At 41.8% G+C, this 27,384-nt stretch overlaps 2 protein-coding genes across 9 annotated transcripts in view; both read right to left on the bottom strand.

Annotated features, from left to right (window-relative positions):
• LOC110508669 (TGF-beta receptor type-1) overlaps window positions 1-9,422 on the bottom strand; it is an 88,347-nt gene extending 78,925 nt beyond the window's left edge. The window contains exon 1 of the mRNA XM_021589377.3: window positions 8,990-9,422. Coding sequence (XP_021445052.1) covers window positions 8,990-9,059 — 70 coding nt within the window. The 5' untranslated portion in view covers window positions 9,060-9,422. The remainder of the gene's footprint in view (window positions 1-8,989) is intronic.
• A 1,804-nt stretch (window positions 9,423-11,226) lies between these two features.
• Window positions 11,227-27,384, bottom strand: part of LOC110508668 (collagen alpha-1(XV) chain) — a 50,615-nt gene continuing 34,457 nt past the window's right edge. For 4 of the 8 annotated variants that reach the window (XM_090225566.1, XM_090225568.1, XM_021589372.3 and 1 more), the window contains 30 exons: window positions 26,950-27,003; window positions 26,804-26,830; window positions 26,503-26,631; window positions 26,336-26,395; window positions 26,188-26,223; window positions 25,021-25,062; window positions 24,845-24,907; window positions 24,422-24,457; window positions 23,679-23,762; window positions 21,758-21,817; window positions 21,167-21,202; window positions 18,631-18,693; window positions 18,383-18,472; window positions 18,252-18,287; window positions 17,937-17,990; window positions 17,759-17,815; window positions 17,581-17,640; window positions 17,233-17,274; window positions 15,934-15,961; window positions 15,739-15,813; window positions 15,557-15,582; window positions 15,166-15,264; window positions 14,804-14,948; window positions 14,568-14,632; window positions 14,239-14,367; window positions 14,039-14,116; window positions 13,623-13,691; window positions 13,303-13,500; window positions 12,990-13,102; window positions 11,227-12,844 (listed from right to left, as the gene is read on the bottom strand). In XM_090225566.1, the coding sequence (XP_090081692.1) occupies window positions 12,631-12,844; window positions 12,990-13,102; window positions 13,303-13,500; window positions 13,623-13,691; window positions 14,039-14,116; window positions 14,239-14,367; window positions 14,568-14,632; window positions 14,804-14,948; window positions 15,166-15,264; window positions 15,557-15,582; window positions 15,739-15,813; window positions 15,934-15,961; window positions 17,233-17,274; window positions 17,581-17,640; window positions 17,759-17,815; window positions 17,937-17,990; window positions 18,252-18,287; window positions 18,383-18,472; window positions 18,631-18,693; window positions 21,167-21,202; window positions 21,758-21,817; window positions 23,679-23,762; window positions 24,422-24,457; window positions 24,845-24,907; window positions 25,021-25,062; window positions 26,188-26,223; window positions 26,336-26,395; window positions 26,503-26,631; window positions 26,804-26,830; window positions 26,950-27,003 (2,268 nt within the window). In that variant the 3' untranslated portion in view covers window positions 11,227-12,630. The remainder of the gene's footprint in view (window positions 12,845-12,989; window positions 13,103-13,302; window positions 13,501-13,622; window positions 13,692-14,038; window positions 14,117-14,238; window positions 14,368-14,567; window positions 14,633-14,803; window positions 14,949-15,165; window positions 15,265-15,556; window positions 15,583-15,738; window positions 15,814-15,933; window positions 15,962-17,232; window positions 17,275-17,580; window positions 17,641-17,758; window positions 17,816-17,936; window positions 17,991-18,251; window positions 18,288-18,382; window positions 18,473-18,630; window positions 18,694-21,166; window positions 21,203-21,757; window positions 21,818-23,678; window positions 23,763-24,421; window positions 24,458-24,844; window positions 24,908-25,020; window positions 25,063-26,187; window positions 26,224-26,335; window positions 26,396-26,502; window positions 26,632-26,803; window positions 26,831-26,949; window positions 27,004-27,384) is intronic. The other 4 variants (XM_090225567.1, XM_090225569.1, XM_090225563.1 and 1 more) reach the window with 1 other exon arrangement.

The following is a 27,384-nucleotide window of genomic DNA, read 5'->3' as shown; positions in this document are numbered from 1 at the left end:
GGCAAAATTTACAGGCAACTTTTGAGATATTTTGTAGTGACGTTGCACAAATTGGTAGCTGTTTTTTTCTAGATCAAGCACACCAAATAAATGGACATTTTGGACCAATTGTGATGTTTATGGGACATATTGGAGTGCCAACAAAAGAAGCTTGTCAAAGGTAAGGCATGTTTTATATTTTATTTCTGCGTTTTGTGTAGCACCTGCAGGGTTGAAATATGCTACTCTTTGGTTTACTGTTGTGCTATCATCAGATAATAGCTTCTTATGCTTTTGCCGAAAAGCCTTTTTAAAAATCTGACATGTTGGCTGGATTCACAACGAGTGTAGCTTTAATTTAGTATCTTACATGTGTGATTTAATAAAAGTTAGATTTTTATATGATTTTATTAGAATTTTCCGCGCTGCATTTTCCCTGGCTTTTGGCCAAGTGAGACGCAAGCATCCCCTATACCTTAAGAAGTTCAGATATAAAGGTCCGTCAATACGAAAAATTTCAAGAACTTTGAAGGTTTCTTCAAATGCAGTCTCAAAAACCATCAAGTGCTATGATGAAACTGGTTCTCATGAGGACCGCCACAGGAAAGTAAGACCCAGGGTTACCGCTGCTGCAGAGGAGAAGTTCATTAGCGTTAACTGCACCTCAGATTGCAGCCCAAATAAATGCTTCAGAGCTCAAGTAAGACATCTCAACATCAACTGTTCAGAGGAGACTGCGTGAATCAGGCCTTCATGACTAAATTGCTGAAAAGAAACTACTACTAAAGGACACCAATACGAAGAACATACTTGCTTAGGCCAAGAAATACGAACAATGGACATTAGACCGTTGGAAATGGTCTTACGACCAAATTTGATATTTTTGGTTCCATATGCTGTGTCTTCAAGATGCAGAGTAGTTGAACGCATGATCTCTGCATGTGTGGGTCCCACCGTTAAGCATGGAAAAGGAGGTGTGATGATGTGGGGGTGCTTTGCTGGTGACACGGTCAGTGATTTATTTAGAATTCAAGGCACAGTTAACCAGCATGGCTACCACAGTATTCTGCAGTGAAACGCCATCCGGTTTGCGCTTAGTGGAACTATCATTTGTTTTTCAACAGAACAATGACCCAAAACACACCTTCAGGCTGTGTAAGGGCTATTTGACCAGGAAGGCGAGTAATGGAGTGCTGCATCAAATGACCTGGCCACCACAATCAACTGACCTCAACCCAATTGAGATGGTTTGGGATGAGTTGGACCGCAGAGTGAAGGAAAAGAAACCAACAAGAGCTCAGCATGTGGGAACTCCAAGACTATTGGAAAAGCATGCTACCTCTTGAAGCTGGTTGAGAGAACGCCAAGAGTGTGGAAAGCTGTCATCAAGGCAAAGGTTGGCTAATTTGAAGAATCTAAAATATAAACTATATTTTTAATTTACTACATGATTCCATGTGTTATTTCATAGTTGTGATGTCTTAACTATTATTCTACAATGTAGAAAATAGTACAAATTAAAAAAAACTTGAATGAGTAGGTGTCCAAACTTTTGACTGGTACTATCCACACACACACACACACACCAGATAAATTGACAGAACACATTTTCATTTACAGCAACGACCTGGGGAATAGTTACAGGGGAGAGAAGGGGGAATGAATGAGCCAAATGGTAATCTGTGGATGATTAGGTGGCCATGACAGTATGAGGGTCAGCTTGGGAATTCAGCCAGGACACTGAGGTTAACACCCCTACTCTTATGATAAGTGAAATGGGATCTTTATTAAGCACAGAATCAGGACACCCGTTTAACATCCCACTATACCAGGAAATGTCCCCAATCACTACTTTCAGACCAGAGGAAAGAGAGCCTCCTACTGGCCCTCCAACACCACTTCTAGCAATATCTGGTCACCCATCTTGGGGCCAACTGTGCTCAGCTTCAGAGGCAAGCCAACAGTGGGATGCAGGGTGGTATGCTGCAGGGATAAAATGTTTTATCCAGTACAGGGATAGATTATTAAATGTGGAAAGGGACACATGGTTTCTTCTCAGTCTACATTTCACTGGTAGTCTGAGAAGAAACCCTGTGTCCCTTTCCACATTACACTTAATAGTTTGTGCAATTCCATGAAATTGGGGAGAAAAAGGGGTAAAATTCAACAACAAAAAGCAAAAACAAAAAAACAAACAAAAAAAGAGGGCTTTTTTTATTGAATTTTTACCCATTTCTCTCTCCAATTTCATGGAATTGCACAAACTCCCCCCCCCCCCCCCCCCCCATTTCACTGGTAGTCTGAGAAGAAACCCTGTGTCCCTTTCTACATTACATTTACTAATCTATTGTTTAATAGACTGTTTAATACTGTTTAATTTTACCCCTTTTTCACCCCAATTTTGTGGTATCCAATTGTTTTTAGTAGCTACTATCTTGTCTCATCGCTACAACTCCCGTACGGGCTCGGGAGAGACGAAGGTTGAAAGTCATGCGTCCTCCGATACACAACACAACCAAGCCGCACGGCTTCTTAACACAGCGCTCATCCAACCCGGAAGCCAGCCGCACCAATGTGTCGGAGGAAACACAGTGCACCTGGCAACCTTGGTTAGCGCGCACTGCGCCCGGCCCGCCACAAGAGTCGCTGGTGCGCGATGAGACAAGGACATCCCTACCGGCCAAGCCCTCCCTAACACAGACGACGCTAGGCCAATTGTGCGCCACCCCACGGACCTCCCGGTCGCGGCCAGTTACAACAGAGCCTGGGCGCGAACCCAGAGTCTCTGATGGCACAGCTGGCACTGCAGTACAGCGCCCTTAACCACTGCGCCACCCGGGAGGCCAATTCAGCCCTCTTTACTAGAATCCAAACATCACTGCCATATCTCTGCTAAAGAAGTGTCTGACCAGTGAGGACAGGGCACTGCTTTATGTCAGATAGTGGGATAGGCTTTTTATGTGGTCTGTATTTGCCTAGTGCCTGCATTGAATCAAAGCTTCACCCACTCATATAGGAAATAGAATCTCCATCTAGCCTATGGTTTGGCTTTACCAATTTCCTGTCACCGAGGACATTGAACACTTAAATAATTAATGTAAAGCAGCACTCACACATATGATGCAGTGGTATTTTCTGAAGTTTATTTCATAACCAATGTGCCAAGGATACGGCAGCCTATACAATTCACAAGAGGATGGTAAATGCTGTGTGGCTGACATATTTAATTTTTTGAATGGCTAACAAAGCCTTTGAGGCCAATATGTGTCCTTGAGGCTGATGTTATGATGATGATATGTGTGTGTGTGTGTGTGTGTGTGTGATATATATATATATATATACACACACACATACAACCTTTCAAAAGTTTGGGGTCACTTAAATGTCCTTGTTTCTGAAAGAAAAGCACATTTCTTTGTCCATTAAAATAACATCATATTGATAAGAAATACAGTGTAGACATTGTTAATGTTGTAAATGACTATTGTAGCTGGAAACGACTGATTATTTTTAATGGAATATCTACATTGCGTACAGAGGCCCATTATCAACAACCATCACTTCGGTGTTACAATGGCACATTGTGTTAGCTAATCCATTTAAAAAAGGCTAATTGATCATTAGAAAACCCTTTTGCAACTATGTTAGCACAGATGAAAACAGTTTTTCTGATTTAAAGAAGCAATACAACTGGCCTTTAGATTAGTTGAGTACCTGGAGCATCAGCATGTTTTGGATCGATTACAGGCTCAAAATGGCCAGAAACAGAACTTTCTTCTGAAACTCAGTCCATTATTGTTCTGAGAAATGAAGGCTATTCCATGTGAGAAATTGCTAAGAAACTGAAGATCTCATACAACGCTGTGGACTGCTCCCTTCACAGAACAGCGCAAACTGTCTAGAACCAGAATAGAAAGAGTGGGAGGCCCAAGTGCACAACTGAGCAAGAGGACTAGTACATTAGTGTCTAGTTTGAGAAACAGACACCTCACAAGTCCTCAACTGGCAGCTTCATTAAATAGTACCAGTCTCAATGTCTCAAAACACCAGTCTCAATGTCAACAGTGAAGAGGCGACTCCGGGATGCTGGCCTTCTAAGCAGAGTTGCAAAGAAAAGGCCTTCTCACATTTGCCAATAAAAAGATTAAGATGGAGAAAAGCACACAGACACTGGACAGAGGAAGTCGGCCTAGAAGTACAGCATCCCAGAGTTGCCTCTTCACTGTTGACGTTGAGACTGGTGTTTTGCGGGTACTATTTAATGAAGCTGCCAGGTGAGGACTTGTGAGGCGTCTGTTTCTCAAACTAGACACTAATGTACTTGTCCTCTTGCTCAGTTGTGCACCGGGGCCTCCCACTCTTTCTATGCTGGTTAAAAACCAGTTTGCGCTGTTCTGTGAAGGGAGTAGTACACAGCGTTGTACGAGATCTTCGGTTTCTTGGCAATTTCTTGCATGGAATAGTCTTAATTTCTCAGAACAAGAATAGACTGATGAGTTCATTAGAAAAGTTCCTTGCTTCTGGCATTTTGAGCCTGTAATCAAACCCATACATGCTGATGCTCCAGATACTCAACTAGTCTGAAGGACAGTTTCATTGCTTCTTTAAAATCAGGACAACAGTCTTCAGTTGTGCTAACATAATTGCAAAAGGGTTTTCTAATGATCAATTAGCCTTTGAAAATGCTAAACTTGGATTAGCTAACAATGTGCCACTGGAACACAGGAGTGATGGTTCCTGACATTTAATCTTAGTAAAAATTCCCTGTCTTAGGTCAGTTCGGATCACCAATTTATTTTAAGAATGTGAAATGTCAGAATAATAGAGTGATTTATTTCAGATTTTTATTTCTTTCATCACATTCCCAGTGGGTCAGAAGTTTACATACACACAATTAGTATTTGGTAGCATTGCTTTAAATTCTTTAACTTGGGTCAAACGTTTCGGGTAGCCTTCCACAAGCTTCCCACAATAAGTTGGGTGAATTTTGGCTCATCCCTCTTGACAGAGCTGGTGTAACGGAGTCAGGTTTTGGCCTTCTTGCTCGCACACGCTTTTTCAGTTCTGCCCACAAATATCTATAGGATTGAGGTCAGGGCTTTGTGATGGCCACTCCAATACCTTGACTTTGTTGTTCTTAAGCCATTTTCCACAACTATGGAAGTATGCTTAGGGTCATGGTCCATTTGGAAGACCCATTTGCAACCAAGCTTTAACTGACTGATGTCTTGAGATGTTGCTTCAATATATCCACATAATTTTCCTACCTCATGAGGCCATCTATTTTGTGAAGTGCACCAGTCCCTCCTGCAGCAAAGCACCACCAGAACATGATGCTGCCACCCCCCTTCTTCACAGTTGGGATGGTGTTCATCTCTAGGAGACAGAACGGGTCTCCTTCCTGAGCGGAATGACGGCTGCGTGGCCCCATAGTGTTCATTCTTGCGTACTATTGTTTGTACAGATGGACATGGTGCCTTCAGGTGTTTGGAAATGGCTCCCAATGATGAACCAGACTTGTGGAGGTCTACAATTTTTCTTCTGAGGTCTTGGCTGATTTCTTTTGATTTTCCCATGATGTCAAGCAAAGAGGCACTGAGTTTGAAGGTAGGCCTTGAAGTATATCCACAGGTAAACCTCCAATTGACTCAAATTATGTCAATTAGCCTATCAAAAGTTTCTAAAGACATGACATCATTTTCTGGAATTTTCCAAGCCGTTTAAAGGCAGTCAACTTAGTGCATGTAAACTTCTGACCCACTGGAATTGTGATACAGTGAATTATAAACAATTCTGTAAACAACTGTTGAAAAAATTACTTGTGTCATGCAAAGTAGATATCCTAAACGACTTGCCAAAACTATAGTTTTTTAACAATTAACAAGAAATTTGGAGTGGTTGAAAAACAAGTTTTATTGACTCCAACCTAAGTATATGTAAACTTCCGACTTCAACTGTAGATATTCCATAAAGAAATCAGCCGTTTCCAGCTACAATAGTCATTTAGAACATTAACAATGTATACACTGTATTTCTGATCAATTGGATGTTAAATGGACAAAAACAATGACATTTCTAAGTGACCAAACTTTTGAACGTACAGTGGGGCAAAAAAGTATTTAGTCAGCCAGTGCAAGTTCTCCCACTTAAAAAGATGAGGCCTGTAATTTTCATCATAGGTACACTTCAACTATGACAGACGAGAAGAAAAAAATCCAGAAAATCACATTGTAGGATTTTTTTATGAATTTATTTGCATATTATGGTGGAAAATAAGTATTTGGTCACCTACAAACAAGCAAGATTTCTGGCTCTCACAGACCTGTAACTTCTTCTTTAAGAGGCTCCTCTGTCCTCCACTCGTTACCTGTATTAATGGCACCTGTTTGAACTTGTTATCAATATAAAAGACACCTGTCCACAACCTCAAACAGTCACACTCCAAACTCCACTATGGCCAAGACCAAAGAGCTGTCAAAGGACACCAGAAACAAAATTGTAGACCTGCACCAGGCTGGGAAGACTGAATCTGCAGTAGGTAAGCAGCTTGGTTTGAAGACATCAACTGTGGGAGCAATTATTAGGAAAGGGAAGACATACAAGACCACTGATAATCTCCCTCGATCTGGGGCTCCACGCAAGATCTCACCCCGTGGGGTCAAAATTATCAAAAATCCCAGAACCACACGGGGGGACCTAGTGAATGACCTGCAGAGAGCTGGGACCAAAGTAACAAAGCCTACCATCAGCAAGGGCATTGAAGATGAAACGTGGCTGGGTCTTTCAGCATGACAATGATTCCAAACACACCGCCCGGGCAACGAAGGAATGGCTTCGTAAGAAGCATTTCAAGGTCCTGGAGTGGTCTAGCCAGTCTCCTGATCTCAACCCCATAGAAAATCTTTGGAGGGAGTTGAAAGTCCATGTTGCCCAGCAACAGCCCCAAAACATCACTGCTCTAGAGGAGATCTGCATGGAGGAATGGGCCAAAATACCAGCAACAGTGTGTGAAAATCGTGTGAAGACGTACAGAAAACGTTTGACCTCTGTCATTGCCAACAAAGGGTATATAACAAAGTATTGAGAAACTTTTGTTATTGACCAAATACTTATTTTCCACCATAATATGCAAATAAATTCATTAAAAATTCTACAATGTGTTTTTCTGGATTTTTTTACTTCTTGTCTGTCATAGTTAAAGTGTACCTATGATGAAAATTACAGGCCTCTCTCATATTTTTAAGTGGGAGAACTTGCACAATTGGTGGCTGACTAAATACTTTTTTGCCCCACTGTATATGTATTTATTAAGTGCTGGCCCGAGAGTTTTTATTCAATATGTGGAGAAAAAGCATTCACTCAAAGACTTTGTTTACGTGAATTATTGGTTGACAAATTACCTAAACATTGGCTGAATGATTTGATGTGACATTTTCAATTGGTTCACAGAACCCCATCACTCTGAAGTGACAATGGTGTTTGTACACATTGTGGAATGGCTCTGAGGGTTTATTCCCCATGGTAGGCTATAGGTTTGTAAGTGACATTATAGAAATGACATATAGCCTATATGTCATTTCCAAAATATCACTCACAGACCTATCCACATCTCTGCATAGTACACTGATATACATAGATGAAATTAGACATTATAGCAGAAAACTAGATAATGTTTCTGATCATATCTCTGCTTTCCTCTCCTCTACTCATCTATACCAAGAGATCCTACACTGGGATGCTAGTGCTGGAGAATAAGCTGTGCTCTGTACATTGAAGGTATGAGGGTGTGGATGAGCATCTTTCAGCTCTGCCTATCAGAGTGGACTCATGGAGCGCATCATCGTTCCCCATACAGATGGGATGCTTTGTGTCAAGAAGCGTGCTCCCTGAATGGGATTTACCCTTTTATCTAAACTGCATCTCGAATTGGATTAAAAACGTTGTGGCTTCATTAACTATGACCTTGACTCATCTCATCTCTAGGCTACATCTATCCATCCTTTATAAACGCAAATCCGTCCCTGTACGTTTTTCGAATAAGACATGGCGATAATGATACTGTGTTACAATGTATTTTTGCTCTCTGAGGTCCAACAGAGAAGCTGTCGAAACTATAAACTATGTTGCCTAGGACAACTCGCGGGTTAATGTCAAAGTCGGCTGCATGCGACTCCAGCATTCACGGATACATCAGCACGCGCGTCGAATGTTTAGTAGCCTAATAATTCATTGTTATCAGTTATCAGCAACACATTGTTTTAATTGATAGCCAACTACCGCTCCCATTGTCTGTATCAAACGGCCCATACGATGTTTATCTGGTAAATGTATCCTTGGGTTGTCAGTAGTTAACAATGTAACCGCGTATCTTCATTTACACTACACACGTGAGTACTAATCAATGCGCTTCAATCGGCAATTTAGCGACCTTTTAGATCATGATGTGGTCTTCGGACTAATGTCTTCTACTTTATCTATTCGACAATTGTAGTTATCGCTATTCCATAATAATAATAATAATAATCTAGCACTTGTATCACATTGTAGCAAATATAAAACTGCCACGTTTACAGCTTTGCTTGTCCCCCGACTCAAAACACAAGAAAGCCACGATAAACAATTATTCTGGACAAAATGAATTTACCGCGCGCCGTGCCAAAAAATTGACAAAGTAGGCTACCGAAAGATCAATTGTCGAGTTTCTCTCTTTTGCTCGACAACATAGGCTATGAACCACTTCAACACAACGGGACATAAATGTCTGACCATGGCACCGCCTAAGTCCTAAACTACAGGCAACTGAGGCCATTTTCGTGTGACTTTTTATTCTCGCTCCCCCTCTCGTCTGGCCATACGCTTAACAATAAACATTCCTGACAGCTCGCATACCCCTGACCTGCGCCATCTTTGAAAACACTATTCTTGAAAACAAAAAACAAGTGTGAAAATGTAACTTGAGAATCACAATTCTGTATCTAAAGCCATATAAGGCAGTCACCGAATCACTTACCGATGGATATCTGAACTCCCGCTCCAAGAAACAGGACCCAACATGTTAAATAAGAGCGCATTGTATCCATTGTCGCACGGAATTACTCTGGACTTGCTGTTGGTCAATCGGCAATTTCTCGCACTCAACTTCTGTAGTCTTTGCTTGGAGAAAAAAAAATTGTGTGATTGGCCAACAACGCGAAAATACCCCGCCCACATGGGACACCCCTAACCCCACTCTCGTTACCCACCCTGATTTGATTCCATTTTGTAGCCACGTACAACGCATGCCTATCCATCCACTGCTATTTACATGTCAGGCATCGATGCCCAACCCCAACATATCCATTAGTCTAAATAATTTTAATAATGAGTAGCCTATTCCTATAGAAAGATTATGTATAATTATCCAGTCCCATTGATGACATTAAAACCCCTAGCCCATTGGTAGCCTATTGATCAGATCAGCTTGAAAATGTATTATATAAATATATCTAAGCATGTAGCCTATGAATACGCAGCATACATATCATTTATGTCAATAACTTCAAGACTTCAAAATTGTATTAAGCTTTCTCCTACCACTGGTTGTATGGATCCACATACACAACTAGTATCTGACCCAGTCCCGTTCTGCCCCCCTCTACACCCTTCTCTGGGCCAGTGGCAGAAGAGATTGATGACAGGACATTCTCTCTAGTATCTGGTCTATTTGCCAACAGGCCTTGTCCTGGCGGTCCAGCATACACTGGACGCAATGCACCAAATTCCCCCCAGGCCCACCCGCCCCAAACATAGGGGGATCAATGTGGAATGCTGCCCTTTTTAGTTGACCAACACAGTTTTCTGTTTGTTTGACTGCTGAGTAAACAGCCTTTAGCGTGACAGAAAAACAGACCTTGCTGGGGAGGTGCAAACAAACAGCACGTCACTATTTGGAGTCACTAGGCTTTCTAAGTTTAAATCCATTCACGGTCTTCCATTCATTCAAGATTTAAATTAGCACCACTTCATCAATAACACTGAATTTGAGAACCATAACCTGGCTTACTTTCATCCCACCAACAGAGTTACAGGATAAAAAGGTGAATGTTATGGTTAGGGGGGGTGATAGAATAACTTGTTTCTCTGTCATGCATTTATGTAGGAGACTGTGCTGGGTTGTGCTCTGCTTTGATAATGAGAAGACTGGTGGTACGATAGATAGTGTACAGGGAGAGCACATTATCCCCTGTTGTTTGTTGTAGTTTGTCAGTGCCTTGGACAGGTGTCTTGGGTGGCGGGGTGCAAAGTAACACAAGGGCAGGTGACAGGTGGGAGTATAAATTGTCTCCACACACACAGGTTCTGTAATGACACAGAGCACAGTGAGGGCAGATGGTCATGAACACAGGACTCTGGATCTACCTGTAGGGACAAGACGTGAACATCCCATTAACAACCTGAGAGAGGCCTGTAATGATGAAGAAAACAACAAACACACTGCCGTGCTGCATGAAACTGGCCTCCTTTGTCACAGGTGAAATAACGTAAGCTCCCCCTATGACTACAAGCCAATGCACTTATTGAACCTGACATGATTACTATGGAAAAAATAGATATTTTGAGGGATGAAAGATCCAACTTGAGGGGGATGTTACTGTAAGTTTTATATTGCCCTTCACTCTTTCCGTATGAACATAAACCTTTATTTTCATTTAATAGATTTTTATTTTCAACTCAAAAGTGCATTATGTCCTTCATAAAGGGTCTCACAGAACTGCTGCTTTGTCTGGAGGACAATGATGTATGTACAAAGCAGCACTGTGTACTGCAAACATCTAGGTTTTAGATTCAGGGAAACAATGAAACATTCAGAGAATCTTGTTTACAAAAGATAATTAAATTCAATATGATTAAAATGACTTCGGTCGATTAATAATTTCAAGGAGAAACACAGAAGAGTTGTAATCATTGCAGATATACTGTAAGAAACACCTAGTCAGAGTAATCCAGTGAGACAGATTTGATAACAAACCAGAAATATTTCTCAAATGTTCCCAACCATAATTAAGAAGCTGTATGAACACTCATATCAAATTATGCCGAGGTTTTTTATTCTTAATGATGTAGACGTACTAGGCCCACTTTCAACAGAATAATCGGTAAAGTGACATGGTTTGCTACCACCTAGTGCCCATTTGGTGTATCTGCGTTTATTTACCTTCAATATAAAATGTCATTGATTGTGTGTTGCAGAACTATACATGACATTAATAACAGAGTCTTAAAAAAACAAACATTTATTCACTGAGCAACAGTCAATGAGTACAAACATTGTATTTCTCTGAATGACAGTCAAACATTTTCTTTCCAATTTAAAAAAGACAATCTTCCTGACTGTAAAAATATAACCTATCACGTCTGTGAAATGAATCAACATATAAAAATACTTTGCGCTCTAGAGTTGTTACTGTTCCTATAATTTCCCAAGCCACTAAAATATCTAGCTCTTGATTATATATTTGTTGAAAGTACATCTACAGTTAGTCAATTAGTAGAATACCGTATAAAAATAACTTTCAGGTTAGATAGCACGTGTAGTGTTTCAATTTCATTTAATTTGAAAGTGAAGCTATGTTTTGCTAGATTTAAGATGATGTGCTGTTACAGTATAAATAAAAAATGTAAAACATAGAATTAAACATTAAATATTAAGAAAAAGTTATCACTCGCAACAGAAAAACCCTTAACAATTTTCACAGACAAAAAGCCTTCATGGCTATGGGAACATCCCAAACTTTTCAAATCAACTCACAGTGCATCGAAATGACTTCAAGGCCTAAAGAGGAAAAAAAGGTCCCTTGTCTGAAAACAAGTATTTTATTATACATTTTTATCACAGAAAAACAGAAAAGACCAGTCTTCCTAATTTCATCATATCATCACATTGTTTTGGGGACTGATACAGTAATCCACAAAATGTTAGAACTGTTGTTGCCTCTATGCAAACTACTCTACTGGGCACTTAAGAATAAGACTAAATTGAGCAAACCAACAAAAGAAATGTGTTAATGATTACTTCAGCAGAAACAGTGTGTTAGTCGGTTGGTTGCTGATTACCAGATCTTTGGTATTCCTTATTCAGTCAATTTAGTTATGCAGTGCTTTTGACAGGAAGCAATTTACATTATATTTACATTTTTCTTAAAGGGACAGGAAAACTTAGATTAGGGACAAGTGCAAAGCAGTGATGCTGTGTTGATGGAAGGTTAATAATGAGAGGTTAATGAAGTGGGGAGTTTCATCTGTGGTCAGTATGAAATAGTGTAAAAGTGCCTCTTGTGGTCCAGCACATAACTGCTCTTTGTTAATAGGAGACGTGTGTGTGTGTGTGTGTGTGTGTGTGTGTGTGTGTGTGTGTGTGTGTGTGTGTGTGTGTGTGTGTGTGTGTGTGTGTGTGTGTGTGTGTGTGGAGGGAGGGAGTTAGTTTATTGTGTGGTCCACATGGATGTTTGCTGTCAATGAGAGGTGTGCGTGTGTTTGTTTGTGTGTACTGGATTTGCTTGAACATGTGTCAATAGCTTAGTTTTACATGCTTTTCATGAAAACATGAATGAGATCTAGTTTTGTGTGTGTATGAGAGAGAGTGTGTATACTAGACGTGTGTGTTGAGGTTAATTAGACCTTTCTGTGGTCAGTGTAGCTGTTCTCGATACACAGCACTACGAAGCGGTTGGAGCAGCTGCGGGTGTGTTGGCCCAGCAGTCTGCCTGTTTGGAGGAGAGAGGCCTGGCCCGTCACTGCCATGTCACCTGCCCGCCACGCCTCGCAGTAGTTAGTGGTCATACGGATTCCCACCGTGCTGGAGCCATGCCACACCAGCTTCTGAGGCCTGCGTTCACAGACAACACACATAGAGAGTTAAACACAGACCTTTGACATTTTACATTTAGAGACACTCGTTTCCAGAGTGACTTAAACCAGGGTTCAACTATGTTGTATGTCTTTTAAGGGGTCAGCCAAAGCTGGTCACTAACCAAGTGGGGTCTGTCATGACGTTCCGTCCATCAAAGGAGTAGATGGGGATTGATGGGTCCAACACACCATTCCCAGAGAAGATGTTCATCCAGCTGCCATAGAGCACCTCTCCCTGTGGAAAAGATACGATTAAAGGCACATTTACAGTCACACACTTCCTGTAGTTTCAATGAAGGAAATATTTCATTTAGAAAAATATGACTAAACCTTAATGAGATTAGGACAACTGTCTTACCACATCATAACCAAAAAACAAAGGACCTATCAGTCCATTGTTTGTGTTTTAGTTGTCATAAGAGAGAACAACTGTACCTTGAGGTTGATGACAGGCATGCTGTAGCGATCTCCCTTCTTGACGATGGTTGCCAGGTCCTGGAGGTGTGAGGACATGAAGGCTCTGTAGGTAGCGGTGAGGCCCATGGTGCGGGCCTGCTGGTAGCACTGGAAATCTGCCCCCCGGATGCCACGCATGTCCCCAGAGAACGGAGCGTTTAGGGCCACCAAGTGCAGCTGAGGAAGAAAAGAGTCAATGGATTTAGACAACACAGCTTAAAATTAAGCAAGTCCATGGTAAACAATGTGCAACAGAGGTATAAACCCATAGCATATTGATTATGAAAATGAAGTCTTACCCCCGGTACTGAGTGAACTGTATGAGGTAGGACATTATAGTTGGGCATGTAGCTAGTTCCAACTAGTTCCTAAAAAAACAGAGACACAAGCAAAGATTGACATGCCGTGAGTAAAGAAATCCTAAATAAAACATTGATAATAGACTGAAGAGTGGCAGGTAGCACCTAGGTTAGAGCGCTGGGCCAGTAACCAAAAGGTCACTGGTTCGAATACCAGAGCTGAGAAGGTGACACGTCTGTTGTTGTGCCCTTGAGCAAGGCACTTAACCCTAATTGCTCCAGGGACGCTGTTTGGATATGCAAAAAAACTAACATTTCCATTACGCACTTGTGTGTAGCAGGACAAATATAAGCACACCCCAGATGCAGTGTGCAGTGTAACAACAGTGGGTGCTGTGTTACTGTTGCCACAGTACCTGCCTGTGTGGTCTGCTCAGGGCCTGAGACAATGCGGAGGATGGGGTCTCTGCTGGGACAGGGATCAGCTCACCAAGCTGGAGAGACAGGACACTCATCACTGAATAAGCACAGGCAACATCTAATTTTCTATGCCAAAGGCTTTTAAGTAACTGAAGACATAACTGTGGGATTGTGGGACTGTAACGGCATACAGTACCTGAACCTTGCGCCAGCCATCTCTGGCTCTAACGTAGAGATCTCCCTTGTCTGAGACGTAGGCCATGGATCCCTCTGCAGCACGGTGGCTCTCCCTCATCAGAGTGATGGTGTTCCTGTATGTGGTCACCTGGGGTGAGAAGAGAGGAAGTTCACACTGAATCATAGACAACAGATAAATCCATGGTGGCAATGTGAGAACTGTATAGTGCACACGCAAACTCACACACAAGTAGGTACACAAAAACACATACACACATTTCCCTGTATGTTTACCTATGTTGACTTGGTGAGTATATAAGGAAGTAAGTACCCTACTGGTTATCTTACCAGATTTTCATAGCCAGTAATCCCAGGAGGACCAGGAGGCCCAGGTGGGCCAGGAATATTCACAGCTGAAAAATAGAACAGTCATACAAAAGTATAGCAGTGTACTGTAGGTCTACTAAACATACATTTGTGTATTTGATTAAATACATGAACTTGGAACTCACTCTAAACTAAAGCATGACAGAAAGGCTTAGTTTAAGATGTTGTATTTTAGCGAGCACACAGTGCACAGCTACCTGAGGCATAGACAGGGGGTGGTCCAGGGGGTCCAGTAGGGCCAGGAGGCCCCCGAGTGCCTGGTCGTCCAATGCCAGGAACTCCTGGTTCACCAGGAGCTCCAGGATGACCAGGGGCGCCAACAATGGATTCACCTTTTGGCCCCTACATATGAAGCATATACAAAATGGCCAGAGACACTGTCATATTTACTGTCATATTTCCAAATGTAACATACAAAAGTAAAAGCTTTATCATGTATGGAAATGAGTGTATTTTCTATTTAGCTTGACTACAGTTTGTAGTCAAGGTAAATGTATACAAGGTAAATGTATAATGTATACTGTACTTTGTTGAGTATTTGGAGCCTGGAATTACTCACCACAAGGCCTGATCTCCCAGGAAGACCTGGTGGGCCAGGCAACCCAGCGTCACCCTTCTCTCCTTTCATTCCTTCATAGCCCACGTCCCCTTTTTCTCCCTGTGGAACACACAGTTTGGCTGAATCAGTCTATTACATGTACATTTGAGTCATTATCCGCAGCGACTTGCAGAAGCAATCAAGGGAACATCGACAGATTTCTTGACCTAGTTGGCTCTGGGATTTGCACTAGCAACCTTTCGGTTACTGCCCAACGTTCTTAACCATTAGCCTACCTGCCGCCCTATGACATGCATAAGAGTTTTACACAACATACATTTCCACTACTTATGCAGTATTTGAGAGTTGAACTGGTAAATGTTCCTTAGAGAACTTAAGGAAAAAGACTCACCACAAAGCCTTCTGGAAGAACACCATCTGAGGAGGGAGAAGACATCTTAGTTAATTGTCGTCTGTTGCAAACATATGTCGGAAGACGCTCATGCATACAGTTTCTGTTATAATTAAGTGCGCTAATTGCCAATAAACAAGTTCAATGGAGGAGAAACTGCACCCTTGGCTGCACATACATACCTGGTTCTCCAGGTGTTCCAGGCAGTCCAACCTCTCCCTTTTCTCCTTTAGCACCTCTGTTTCCTCTCCTGCTACCTTTACAGAAATACAGTAGAGGTGTATGAGACAACTGAGATCATCTATAAAAATGTAAACCCTGCTCCATAGGCTGGATAGGTGATCCGATATTGTCAGTGTGATTCATTGATGACTTACCTTGTGATGATCCCCTGCTGCCATTCACCTAAAACACAAGATTGTATGCTCATTGTACTGTTATTGTGGATCAAACTTGTTGTGGAAAGATGTCACAAACAATGTGGCTAATATAAAATTACACCCAAAACCAGTTCCACATAATTCCCCCAAAATAATCACTAACAAAACAGCTGTACATCCTATACAGACAACAAGTAAAGATGTTTCTGTTCAGTCATTGGGAAATTAAAAAGGAGACATGAAGATTCATTTAGGTGTTAAAACATCCCTGCCAGCCCTGCACACACCAGTTAAACATAGAATGAGGACAAGGAGGGCGAGAGGTAGTAAGGAACTCAGTTGAATGTTCTTATTTTGGTTGGCCACCTTGAACTGAAGAGAAGTTATAAGACGGAGAGCAACCATTACACTGGCTTTAAGGTCTCTGCACTGGCTTTTTAAATTCATTTTACGATTCTTCTATTGTTTTATAAGTCAATCCACAATAGTGCACCCCAATGCATGTCAGACATGTGTTTAAGGTATGTCCCTAGTAGGTCCCTTAGGTCCTCTGGCACTTAACTATCCCAAAGCCTAGAACCAAGAGGCATGGAGAGGCAGCATTTAGTTATTATGTCCCCAGCCTGGAATAGCCTGCCAGAGAATCTGAGGGGGGACGAAACTATGGACAAATTTAAAATAGATCTTAAACACATCTTTTTAGCTTTGCTTTTCCTTAGGATGCTTTTTAGTGGTTCAGTTTGTGTCATTCATTAGTTTTTTGTATCTTATGTTTGTTGTTTTTGTCCTGTAACGCACATTGTGTTGCATGAAATGTGCTGTATAAACAAAGCTTGATTTGATTAATAACCTCTTAGCGCTCTAAAGCTGAAAACCCAACAGATAAAAACACATGCAACAGCAACATGCCCAGGGTTAAAGGAACCGGATCACTTCTACTGGATTTTTACACTGTCAGCATAAAGCAGGCTGAACATTCAAAAGAGTTTGAATTCATCAATTCAGAAATGTATGTATCGAAGTCAATGTGACTATTCAATGTGGTTGAGATGTTCCAGTCACATATAATGGGACTGTATGATGTCACATATGACCTTATGACCTGCGGAAGAGCAGGAGCCAGCTTTATGCTGTTGTGAGGACCACCACAAACCCAGGAAACGCGGAGGGAGACACAGCACAGCTGCAGACAGGAGGAGAGGAGATGGAGGGACTGCCTGTTAGAGGTAAGAGCTCACGGACTTACATGCGCCGCCCCTCCCAAAGGGCCTTAAAGATGCTCAAACACAAACTTACTGGTGTTTTGCAGAACGGTCGGGGACGGACCGGAAAAACTGTCTTTAAGATTCAGAGGGAAATTATGACATCAGACTAGTATTGATGGCGACATAATTGACAGTATCTGGATATCCAATGAAAGCGAGTACTTCATGTGTTGACATTACACCATCACTGGAGACAAATGACCGTTCATTTGTTGCTCTGTTTTGTTTGTCTCCAGTGGGTCTCGTTGCTACTGTATAACATTGCTACTAAAATCAAATGTCTATTCCCATCCACAATGCATTCTAATAATAGTAGAGAAACAGCAATGACATCAACACATCAATTCTTACTTACAGTATACAGGCATACTGTACTTACTCCATTGAGTCCTATTACTGGTCCTGGGGGACCGGGAGGGCCAGGAGGACCAGGAAGTCCCTAAACACAATTACATCGATCAATAAATCACAGTCAATGACACCTCACTTTTCTATTAGTTAGTTAGTTGATTGTACTGTAATCCCATAAAATCACGTTCAAAGATGGCGATTCTTACTGGTTGACCAATGGCATCACCCTTGTCTCCCTTCTTCCCTGCCATTCCAAGTCGTCCCTACAGAAGAAAAAGGTAAATATTTACACAGGGCAGATTGCAGTGACGGATGAAACTATCATATAATAACCAAACAAATTAAAACAGTAGTGACAGTAGAGTAGTGACTAAAAACACTAACCGGTCGACCAGGGAACCCGTATTCTCCTTTTTGTCCGGTTGGTCCGATTGGTCCCTTAAAAAGAAAACATGGTATTTTTTCATAACATTTTCACTCAGTAGACAGTAGGGACCAGTTTCCCAGACACAGATTAAGCCTATTCCTGGACTAAAAAGCATGCTCAATGGAAATTCTCCATCAAAAGTACTTTTTAGTCCAGGACTAAGCTTAATCTCTGTCCGGGAAGCCGGCCTTATATGTTTACAGTTGTTTCCAACGTCTATAGCTAAGACCAATGTAACAGAGCATTGATTTAACAAGTCTTCATTCACTCACCATGATACCAGCAACTCCAGGGAACCCACGCTCACCCTGTAAACAGCACCCATACAAGGTCAGAATGCTTATCATCAGACAACCACTACCATACAATGTCTGTTGACCCTAGAGGTAGAAAGAGACGTCACCTTTATTCCTTTTGGTCCCTGAGGGCCCCTGACACCTGTCAACACAGTGCCGTCGGCAGCGATCGTGACACCAGAATCCCCCTTCGCACCCTATGATGAGGAAAGACATAGAAGACACAAAGACATGATCACCAGGTCTTGGTTAGGTTATAAAAATCCTACCTATCTGATATAAGGTCCAGAGAATATAAATGCCCTAGCATGCAAGGGCAGTTTACACTAAAGACAAGAGCTTCCTCTGAGCTTACCTTCATTCCTGGTGGACCGTGAAGACCAGGAAGCCCAATGTCACCCTTTGGTCCTCTTGGGCCCTGGGCCAAGATCACAAGAATAATTATGGACAGAAAAGATAAGCGTATTTGAGCATAATGTACTTACAGTATAGTAGGTGAGTCAAGATATATGTTTTATTCATAACTACAGACTCTTCTCATTATGATAAGGAAACTACAAGTTGGTAGTGATTCCTATGTTGATGTAAAGAATATTTGTTGGTCCGTCATTTGAGAAGCAACCAGACGCCAAACTTGACACATTTATAAAATTGCTTATCCCAGTTAATAATAAGCATGCACCCATTAAGGAAATGACTGTATCGATTGATGAGGAGTTGAAAAACTGTACGGTTGAGAGGGACGAGGCAAAAGAAATGGCAAATAAGTTTGGCTGCACAACCGATTGACAAATTAAAAAATCATGTGACTAAACTGAATAAAAAGAAGAAGAAACTACACTATGAAACAAAGTAGAATGACATAAAGAATGATAGTAAAAAGCTTTTGAGCACCTTATGAAATGTTGGTCAAAAAGGCATACTCCCCTCCATCATTCATTGATTCAGATGACTCATTCATCATAAAACCCATTGACACTGCCAACTACTTTAATGATGTTTTATTGGCAAGATTAGCAAATTTAGCCATGACATGCCATCAACAAACGCTCACACCACACATGCAAGTCTATCTTACCAAATATGAAAGACAAGAGTTGTAATTTTGAATTCCGGATACTGAGTGAGGAAGAGGTGAAAAAAGTGTTGCTGTCTATCAACAATGACAAGCCACCGAGGTCTGACAACTTGGATAAAAAATTACTGAGGATAATAGTGGACGATATTGCCACTCCTATTTTCCATATATTCAATTTAAGCCTACTAGAAAGTGTGTGCCCTGAGGCCTGGAGGGAAGCAAAAGTCATTCTGCTACCTAAGAATAGTAAAGCACGATTTACTGGCACAAATAGCCGACCAATCAGCCTGTTACCAACCCTTAGTAAACTTTTGGAGAAAATTGTGTTTCACCAAATACAATGCTACTTTACAGTAAAGAAATTGACAACATATTTTTTGCATGCTTATAGGGAAGGACATTCAACAAGCACTTACACAAATTACTGATGATGATAAAATGATTGTGGGGGCTGTTTTGTTAGATTTCAGTGTGGCTTTTGACATTATTGATCATAGTCTGCTGCTGGAAAAACGTATGGTGTTATGGCTTTACACCCCTTGCAATATTGTGGATAGAGAGTTACCTGCCTAACAGAATACAGAGGGTGTTCTTTAATGGAAGCCTATCCAACATAATCCAGGTAGAAATAGGAAGTCCCCAGGGTAGCTGTCTAGGCCTCTTACTTTTTTCAATCTTTACTAACGACATGCCACTGGCTTTGAGTAAAGCCAAGGAATAAGTTAGTCCTAAATATTTCAAAACAAAAGGCATTGTATTTGGCACAAATCATTCACTAAACCTTAAACAAAATTTTGTGATGAATAAGGTGGATATTGAGCAAGGTAACTAAACTGCTTAGAGTAATCCTGGATTGTAAACTGTCATGGTCAAAACATATTCATACAACAGTAGCTAAGATGGGGAGAAGTCTGTACATAATAAAGCACTGCTCTGCCTTCTTAACATCACTATCAACAAGGCAAGTCCTACAGTACCTAGTTTTGTCGCATCTGGACTACTGTTCAGTTGTGGTCAAGTGCCACAAAGAGGGACTTAGGAAAATGGCAATTGCCTCAGAACAGGGCAGCCCTTAGATGTACACAGAGAGCTAACATTAACATGTCAATATCTCCTGGCTGAAAGTGGAGGGGAGATTGATTTCATCACTACTTGTAATTGGGAGAGATATTGACATGTTGGATGCACCGAGTTGTCTGTTTGAACTACTGGCACACAGCTCAGATACGCATGCATACCCCACAAGACATGCCACCAGAGGTCTCTTCACAGTCCCCTAGTCCAGAACAGACTATGGGAGGCGCACAGTACTACATAGAGCCATGACTACATGGAACTCTATTCCACATCAAGTAACTTATGTAGGTAGTAAAATTAGATAAAAAAACAGATAAAAATACACATTATGGAACAACGGGGACTGTGAAGCAACACAAACATAGGCACAGACAATTGCATGCAAACACACGATAACATACGCACAATACACACACGTACCGTGGCTTTTTTTGTTGTAGATATGTGGTAGTAGAGTAGTGGCCTGAGGGCACACACTTAATGTGTTGTGAAATCTGTTGTGAATGTATTGTAATGTTTTTTAAATTGTATAACTGACTTAATTTTGCTGCACCCCAGAAAGAGTAGCTGCTGCCTTGGCAGAAACTAATGGGGATCCTTAATACATACAAATACCCAATTCCTTCCCATGGCAGCAAAGACTAAATAAAATCTGTAATACAGTAATTCATAAATGTACAATGGATCCTGCATGCTATATATGGGGTTATCGCATTAAGAATGGAATTGCTCTTACAGGGAATCCTGCTCTGCCAGGCTCTCCTTCGGGGCCCTGTGACATGCAACAAAACACACATATTATTAACGCATGGAATAATACAGTAACATGAAATGTCTATGCAGCATGTATTAGCAACCATCTCACAGAATACACACATTTCAAGGCTGTAATGTATCAACAATCTTTAGACCTGATATAATCATGATTGAGTGTAAGTGTATACATACATTATGTAAGTAAGCTAAGCATATGCATTGTATAACCTAACTATATGTATTCTGGATCAATTATGCATTATGGTTGTATTAATGGTTGATTGGATGGTTAGGCTGAAATGTAGCTGAACCTACCTCTAGTAAATAGGCATTGAGGAATTGAAAACAGGCCACTCTGGCTTTACAAATGATAGATGGGACCAGAATGTATGAATCATTATGTCATTGCTCATGCATGACAAAACAATAAATGCAAACTGCCCTGAGGCATATTGATATGTGCCATGCTTCAGCGTCCAGCCCATTTAATGTAGAGCAGAATGGTCATTTCGATTAAATTATAATCGACTAGTTTCAGAAATACATATCAACTGAACATTGTGTTTCTCACCATCGGGCCAGGGGGCCCACGGATCTGATTAAACATGCCCTCTGTGTCGTTCAGGAGGAGCTGAGGATAAATATATGACGCACTGATTACAATAGTAAATATGCTGTATCTATACAAGCTATACACTTTACATACTCTACAAACTATGAATATTTGAAAACCAAGTGGATGGCGATGAATACAATTGCAACATACATCTCAAGTTACTTCATGTAATATACAGTGAGGGAAAAAGTATTTGATCCCCTGCTGATTTTGTACGTTTGCCCACTGACAAAGAAATTATCAGTCTATAATTTTAATGGTAGGTTTTTTTGAACAGTGAAAAAAATCCAGAAAAACGGCATGTCAAAAATGTTATAAATTGATTTGCATTGACACCTCACAATCAGAAAGATTTCTGGCTCCCAGGTGTCTTTTATACAGGTAACGAGCTGAGATTAGGAGCACACTCTTAAAGGGAGTGCTCCTAATCTCAGTTTGTTACCTGTAGAAAAGACACCTGACCACAGAAGCAATCAATCAATCAGATTCCAAACTCTCCACCATGGCCAAGACCAAAGAGCTCTCCAAGGATGTCAGGGACAAGATTGTAGACCAACACAAGGCTGGAATGGGCTACAAGACCATCGCCAAGCAGCTTGGTGAGAAGGTGACAACAGTTGGTGTGATTATTCACAAATGGAAGAAACACAAAATAACTGTCAATCTCCCTCGGCCTGGGGCTCCATGCAAGATCTCACCTCGTGGAGTTGCAATGATCATTAAAACGGTGAGGAATCAGCCCAGAACTACACGGGAGGATCTTGTCAATGATCTCAAGGCAGCTGGGACCATAGTCACCAAGAAAACAATTGGTAACACACTACGCAGTGAAGGACTGAAATCCTGCAGCGCCCACAAGGTCCCCTTGCTCAAGAAAGCACATATACATGCCCTTCTGATGTTTGCCAATGAACATCTGAATGATTCAGAGGACAACTGGGTGAAAGTGTTGTGGTCAGATGAGACCAAAATGGAGCTCTTTGGCATCAACTCAACTCGCCGTGTTTGGAGGAGGAGGAATGCTGCCTATGACCCCAAGAACACCATCCCCACCGTCAAACATGGAGGCGGAAACATTATGTTTTTCTGCTAAGGGAACAGGACAACTTCACCGCATCAAAGGGACGATGGACGGGGCCATGTACCATCAAATCTTGGGTGAGAACCTCCTTCCCTCAACCAGGGCATTGAAAATGGGTCGTGGATGGGTATTCCAGCATGACAATGACCCAAAACACACAGCCAAGGCAAAAAAGGTGTGGCTCAAGAAGAAGCACATTAAGGTCCTGGAGTGGCCGAGCCAGTCTCCAGACCTTAATCCCATAGCAAATCTGTGGAGGGAGCTGAAGGTTTGAGTTACCAAACGTCAGCCTCGAAACCTTAATGACTTGGAGAAGATCTGCAAAGAGGAGTGGGACAAAATCCCTCCTGAGATGTGTGCCAACCTGGTGGCCAACTACAAGAAACGTCTGACCTCTGATTGCCAACAAGGGTTTTGCCACCAAGTACTAAGTCATGTTTTGCAGAGGGGTCAAATACTTATTTCCCTCATTAAAATGCAAATCAACTTATAACATTTTTGACATGGGTTTTTCTGGATTTTTTTGTTGTTATTCTGTCTCTCACTGTTCAAATAAACCTACCATTAAAATTATACACTGATCATTTCTTTGTCAGTGGGCAAACGTACAAAATCAGCAGGGGATCAAATACTTTTTTCCCTCACTGTACGTGTGCACATCAATTTGGTCATGAATACTCATGAAGGTAATAACCCCTTAATAAACCACAACAGCTCTATTCCTGGTCAATGTGTGTGTTTTATTTGCGAAACAGCACCCAGACAGAGGATGGGAGTTGTGAGGGGTGGACGTACATCCTGCAGATTGATGATGGGACCTGGAGAGCCGGGAGGACCAGGAGAACCAGGTACACTGTGTCCATCAGGACCACACTCTCCCTGGAAGACACAGCACACAGGATAGTTAGGATACTGTCGTCGTCCCCCCCCCCCCCCGTCCCCCCCACTATTTTTATTTATGAGAGGTATTGACAGGTTGAATGCACCAAGCTGTCTGTCTAAACTACTGGCACACAGCTCGGACACCCATGCATACCCTACAAGACATGTCACAAGAGGTCTCTTCACAGTCCCCAAGTCCAGAACAGACTATGGGAGGCACATAGTACTACATAGAGCCATGACTACATGGAACTCTATTCCACATCAAGTAACTGACGCAAGCAGTAAAATTTTATTTAAAAAAAACAGATTAAAAAACACCTTATGGAAGAGCGGGGACTGGCACAGACACACACGATAACATACACACTATACATACACATGGATTTAGTACTGTAGATATGAGGTAGTGGTGGAGTAGGAGCCTGAGGGCACACAGTGTGTTGTGAAATCTGTTAATGTATCGTAATATTTTTAAAATAGTATAAACTGCCTTAATTTTGCTGGACCCCAGGAAGAGTAGCTGCTGGTCTATAATGTTGTAACAGGCTTTGATGCAACCACACGTAATATATGATGAACAGTAGATGAGGGTAGAAGAACAGCCCACAACAGGGTTAGTTTGGAGTCGTTCTGCTGTCTAACACTAAACATACCTTTGGTCCTGGATCGCCTTTGTCTCCTTTCAATCCCTGGGGAAAGACAAGTAAAGAAAGCATAGCGTATCAAACACCTTCGTAGTAAGACAGTAAGTAGATGAAAGTAAGCCGGTACGGAAATAGTGGGGGTGCACTGTAGGTTATTAAACCAAAATGTATCATAACTGTATCATAACACCCAAGCCACATGAAAAATGTGCGAATGGACTTGAAAACAGGTGTTATATGCTACAAAATGCAGTGTGGTTGGACGTGAACACAAACATTTTGGCTCGGCAGAGATGACTGGCCGTGACCGACACACGCGCGGACAGCAGTGGACACATCAATTAAATCTACTTTAATCCCTGGGTTTAGCTAAGACTTAAGTTCATGGTTACTGCACGTAAGGCATGGTGTACTTTCTGGTTCAATACTGACCCTGGCGCCAGGAAGTCCAGCTAGCCCTTGGAGTCCCTCAGGGCCAGGAGCACCAGGCTCACCCTGAAAAGAGACCGAATAAAGCTGAAGACAGGATAAATTACACAGTATATGGAGACACAACCATCAATGTCCATCATTATTGTAGAAGGTGGTGTAAAATAGATGCAACCAACCTTCACTGACAACCCAGGAGCCCCATCCTTCCCATCTTCACCCTGTAGAAAACAAACAGGATATACAACTTATCAGATTTCCATGTGAACCAACACTGAACAAAAATATAAACGCAACATGTAAAGTCTTGATCCCATGATTCATGAGCTGAAATCTTAGAAATTGTCCATGTGCACAAAAAGCTTATTTCTCTCCAATCTGTTTACATCCCTGAGTGAGCATTTCTCCTTTGTCAAGATAATCCATCCACCTGACAGGTGTGGCATATCAAGAAGTTGATTAAACAGCATGATCATTACACAGGTGCACCTTGTGTTGGGACAATAAAAGGCACTCTAAAATGTGCAGTTTTGTCACGTAACACAATGCCACAGATGTCTCAAGTTTTGAGGGAGCGTGCAATTGGCATAATGACTGCAGGAATGTACACCAGAGCTGTTGCCAGAGAATGTAATGTTAATTTCTCTACAATAAGCCACCTCTAACGTCATTTTAAGAATTTGGCCTCACAACCGCAGACCACATGTAACCACTTTAGCCCAGGACCTCCACATCCGGATTCTTCACCTGCGGGTTGTCTGAGACCAGCCATCCGGAAGGCTGATGAAATTGTGGGTTTGCACAACCGAAGAATTTCTGCACAAACAGTCAGAAACCATCTCAGGGAAGCTCATCTGTGTGCTCACCAGATTCTTGACCAGTTCTGCGCCGTAACCAACTTCAGTGGGCAAATGCTCCCCTTCAATAGCCACTGGCACATTGGAGAAGTGTGGTTTTCACAGATGAATCCCAGTTTCAACTGTACAGGGTAGATGTCAGATGGCGTGTTTTGCGTCGTGTTGGCGAGCGGTTTGCTGATGTCAAGGTTATGAACAGAGTGCCCCATGGTGGCAATGGGGTTATGGTATTGGCAGGCATAACCCAATAGACAACGGACACAATTGCATTTTGTTGATGGTAATCTGAATGCACAGGGATACCCTGACAAGATCCTGAGGCACATTGTCGTGCCATTCATCCGCTGCCATCACCTCATGTTTCAGCATGGCCCCATGTCGCAAGGATTTGTACACAATTCCTGGAAGCTGAAAATGTCCCATTTTAAGTTAGGGCAAATCAAGTCAGAAAAGTGGTTCAAGTGGAACATTTCATGTTTGTAATCTTACCTTTGGTCCTGCAGAGCCAGGAAGACCAGGAGGTCCCTATAGAAGAGAGTAGATAACAACAGTTATTCTCATGAAAACTTAAAGAGAAAGACCATTTACAAGTACTTCAAAACTACAGGAGACACACACATACACCACTCTCACTCACCTGAGGGCCTTTGAGTCCTACGCCAAGGAGCATGTCATTCTTCCCAGACCCCTCCATATCCTGCAAGCACCAACACACAACATTGTTGCATTCAGAATCAATAGAGACAAAACAAGTCAACCGTATGACAGGAAACTGACTCAACAGTAAAATCAACAAAACAGCACCTCGACAAACAATCCTGCTCCTGGGGGTCCGGGGGGGCCAGGCAGCCCCCGAGGGCCAGTGTCACCCCTCTTCCCCTCTGGTCCCCTCAGCCCTGTAGCTCCTGCCAACCCTTGGTCACCTGGATCACCCTGCAGGGAAGAATAGGCCCATTAAACTGACTATGAAGAACATGGTATAGTTTTGACTTTACAATAAAGTAGATGTTACTGCGTGTCAGCAGCATGATTAGGAACTTAGGTCTCATTGTTTGATTAATGCATTTTATAACTGATAACTGAGTTATCAGATGATTAGAAATACCTTCGGTCCAACTCGTCCTTGTTCACCCTATGTGAGGATAAGAGATCGGTTAATGTAAACATTTGCAATGGAAATGGTTATAGGGGATCAAATCAGCTTAGGGGATCAAATGCCGACAATAGCCTCCAGAGTAACTATCATCTTACCTTCAGACCTTTAGGCCCCGTCGGCCCAACATCCCCATCCAGACCAGGTTGACCCTGAAATCAACAGCAGAGAGATGTGATGTCACAACCGCCGCTCTCTGAATTTCATGCACAAACAGGTCCCACAAGTGACTAGTCAACCATGACCAAGACTGTGTTGCTTTCCTTCGAGTGATAGTAGCAACCATAGATACTGTTGCAAAGATAACGTTCAAAAATTCATTTCAAAGGTTTCTCGACATAGTAATTCTTGATTATTTTGTAACTTTATTGAATCCCTCAGAATTAGTTACTTTCCAACATAAAATATAACATTCCTCTGTCTAAATAGTTGTACATTTTTTAAAAATATAAATCATTGCCAGCCTGTGCCACCATTGTCCCTTTTGCCATTCCTGAAGGAACAACATGGCTCATTGACTGTAAAAAATAAAG

This window comes from Oncorhynchus mykiss, chromosome 28, assembly GCF_057628025.1.
Source record: "Oncorhynchus mykiss isolate SJ-2025 chromosome 28, ASM5762802v1, whole genome shotgun sequence".
In the NCBI taxonomy this organism is placed as follows: domain Eukaryota; kingdom Metazoa; phylum Chordata; class Actinopteri; order Salmoniformes; family Salmonidae; genus Oncorhynchus; species Oncorhynchus mykiss.
This window is presented reverse-complemented; position numbering and strand designations above follow the sequence as displayed.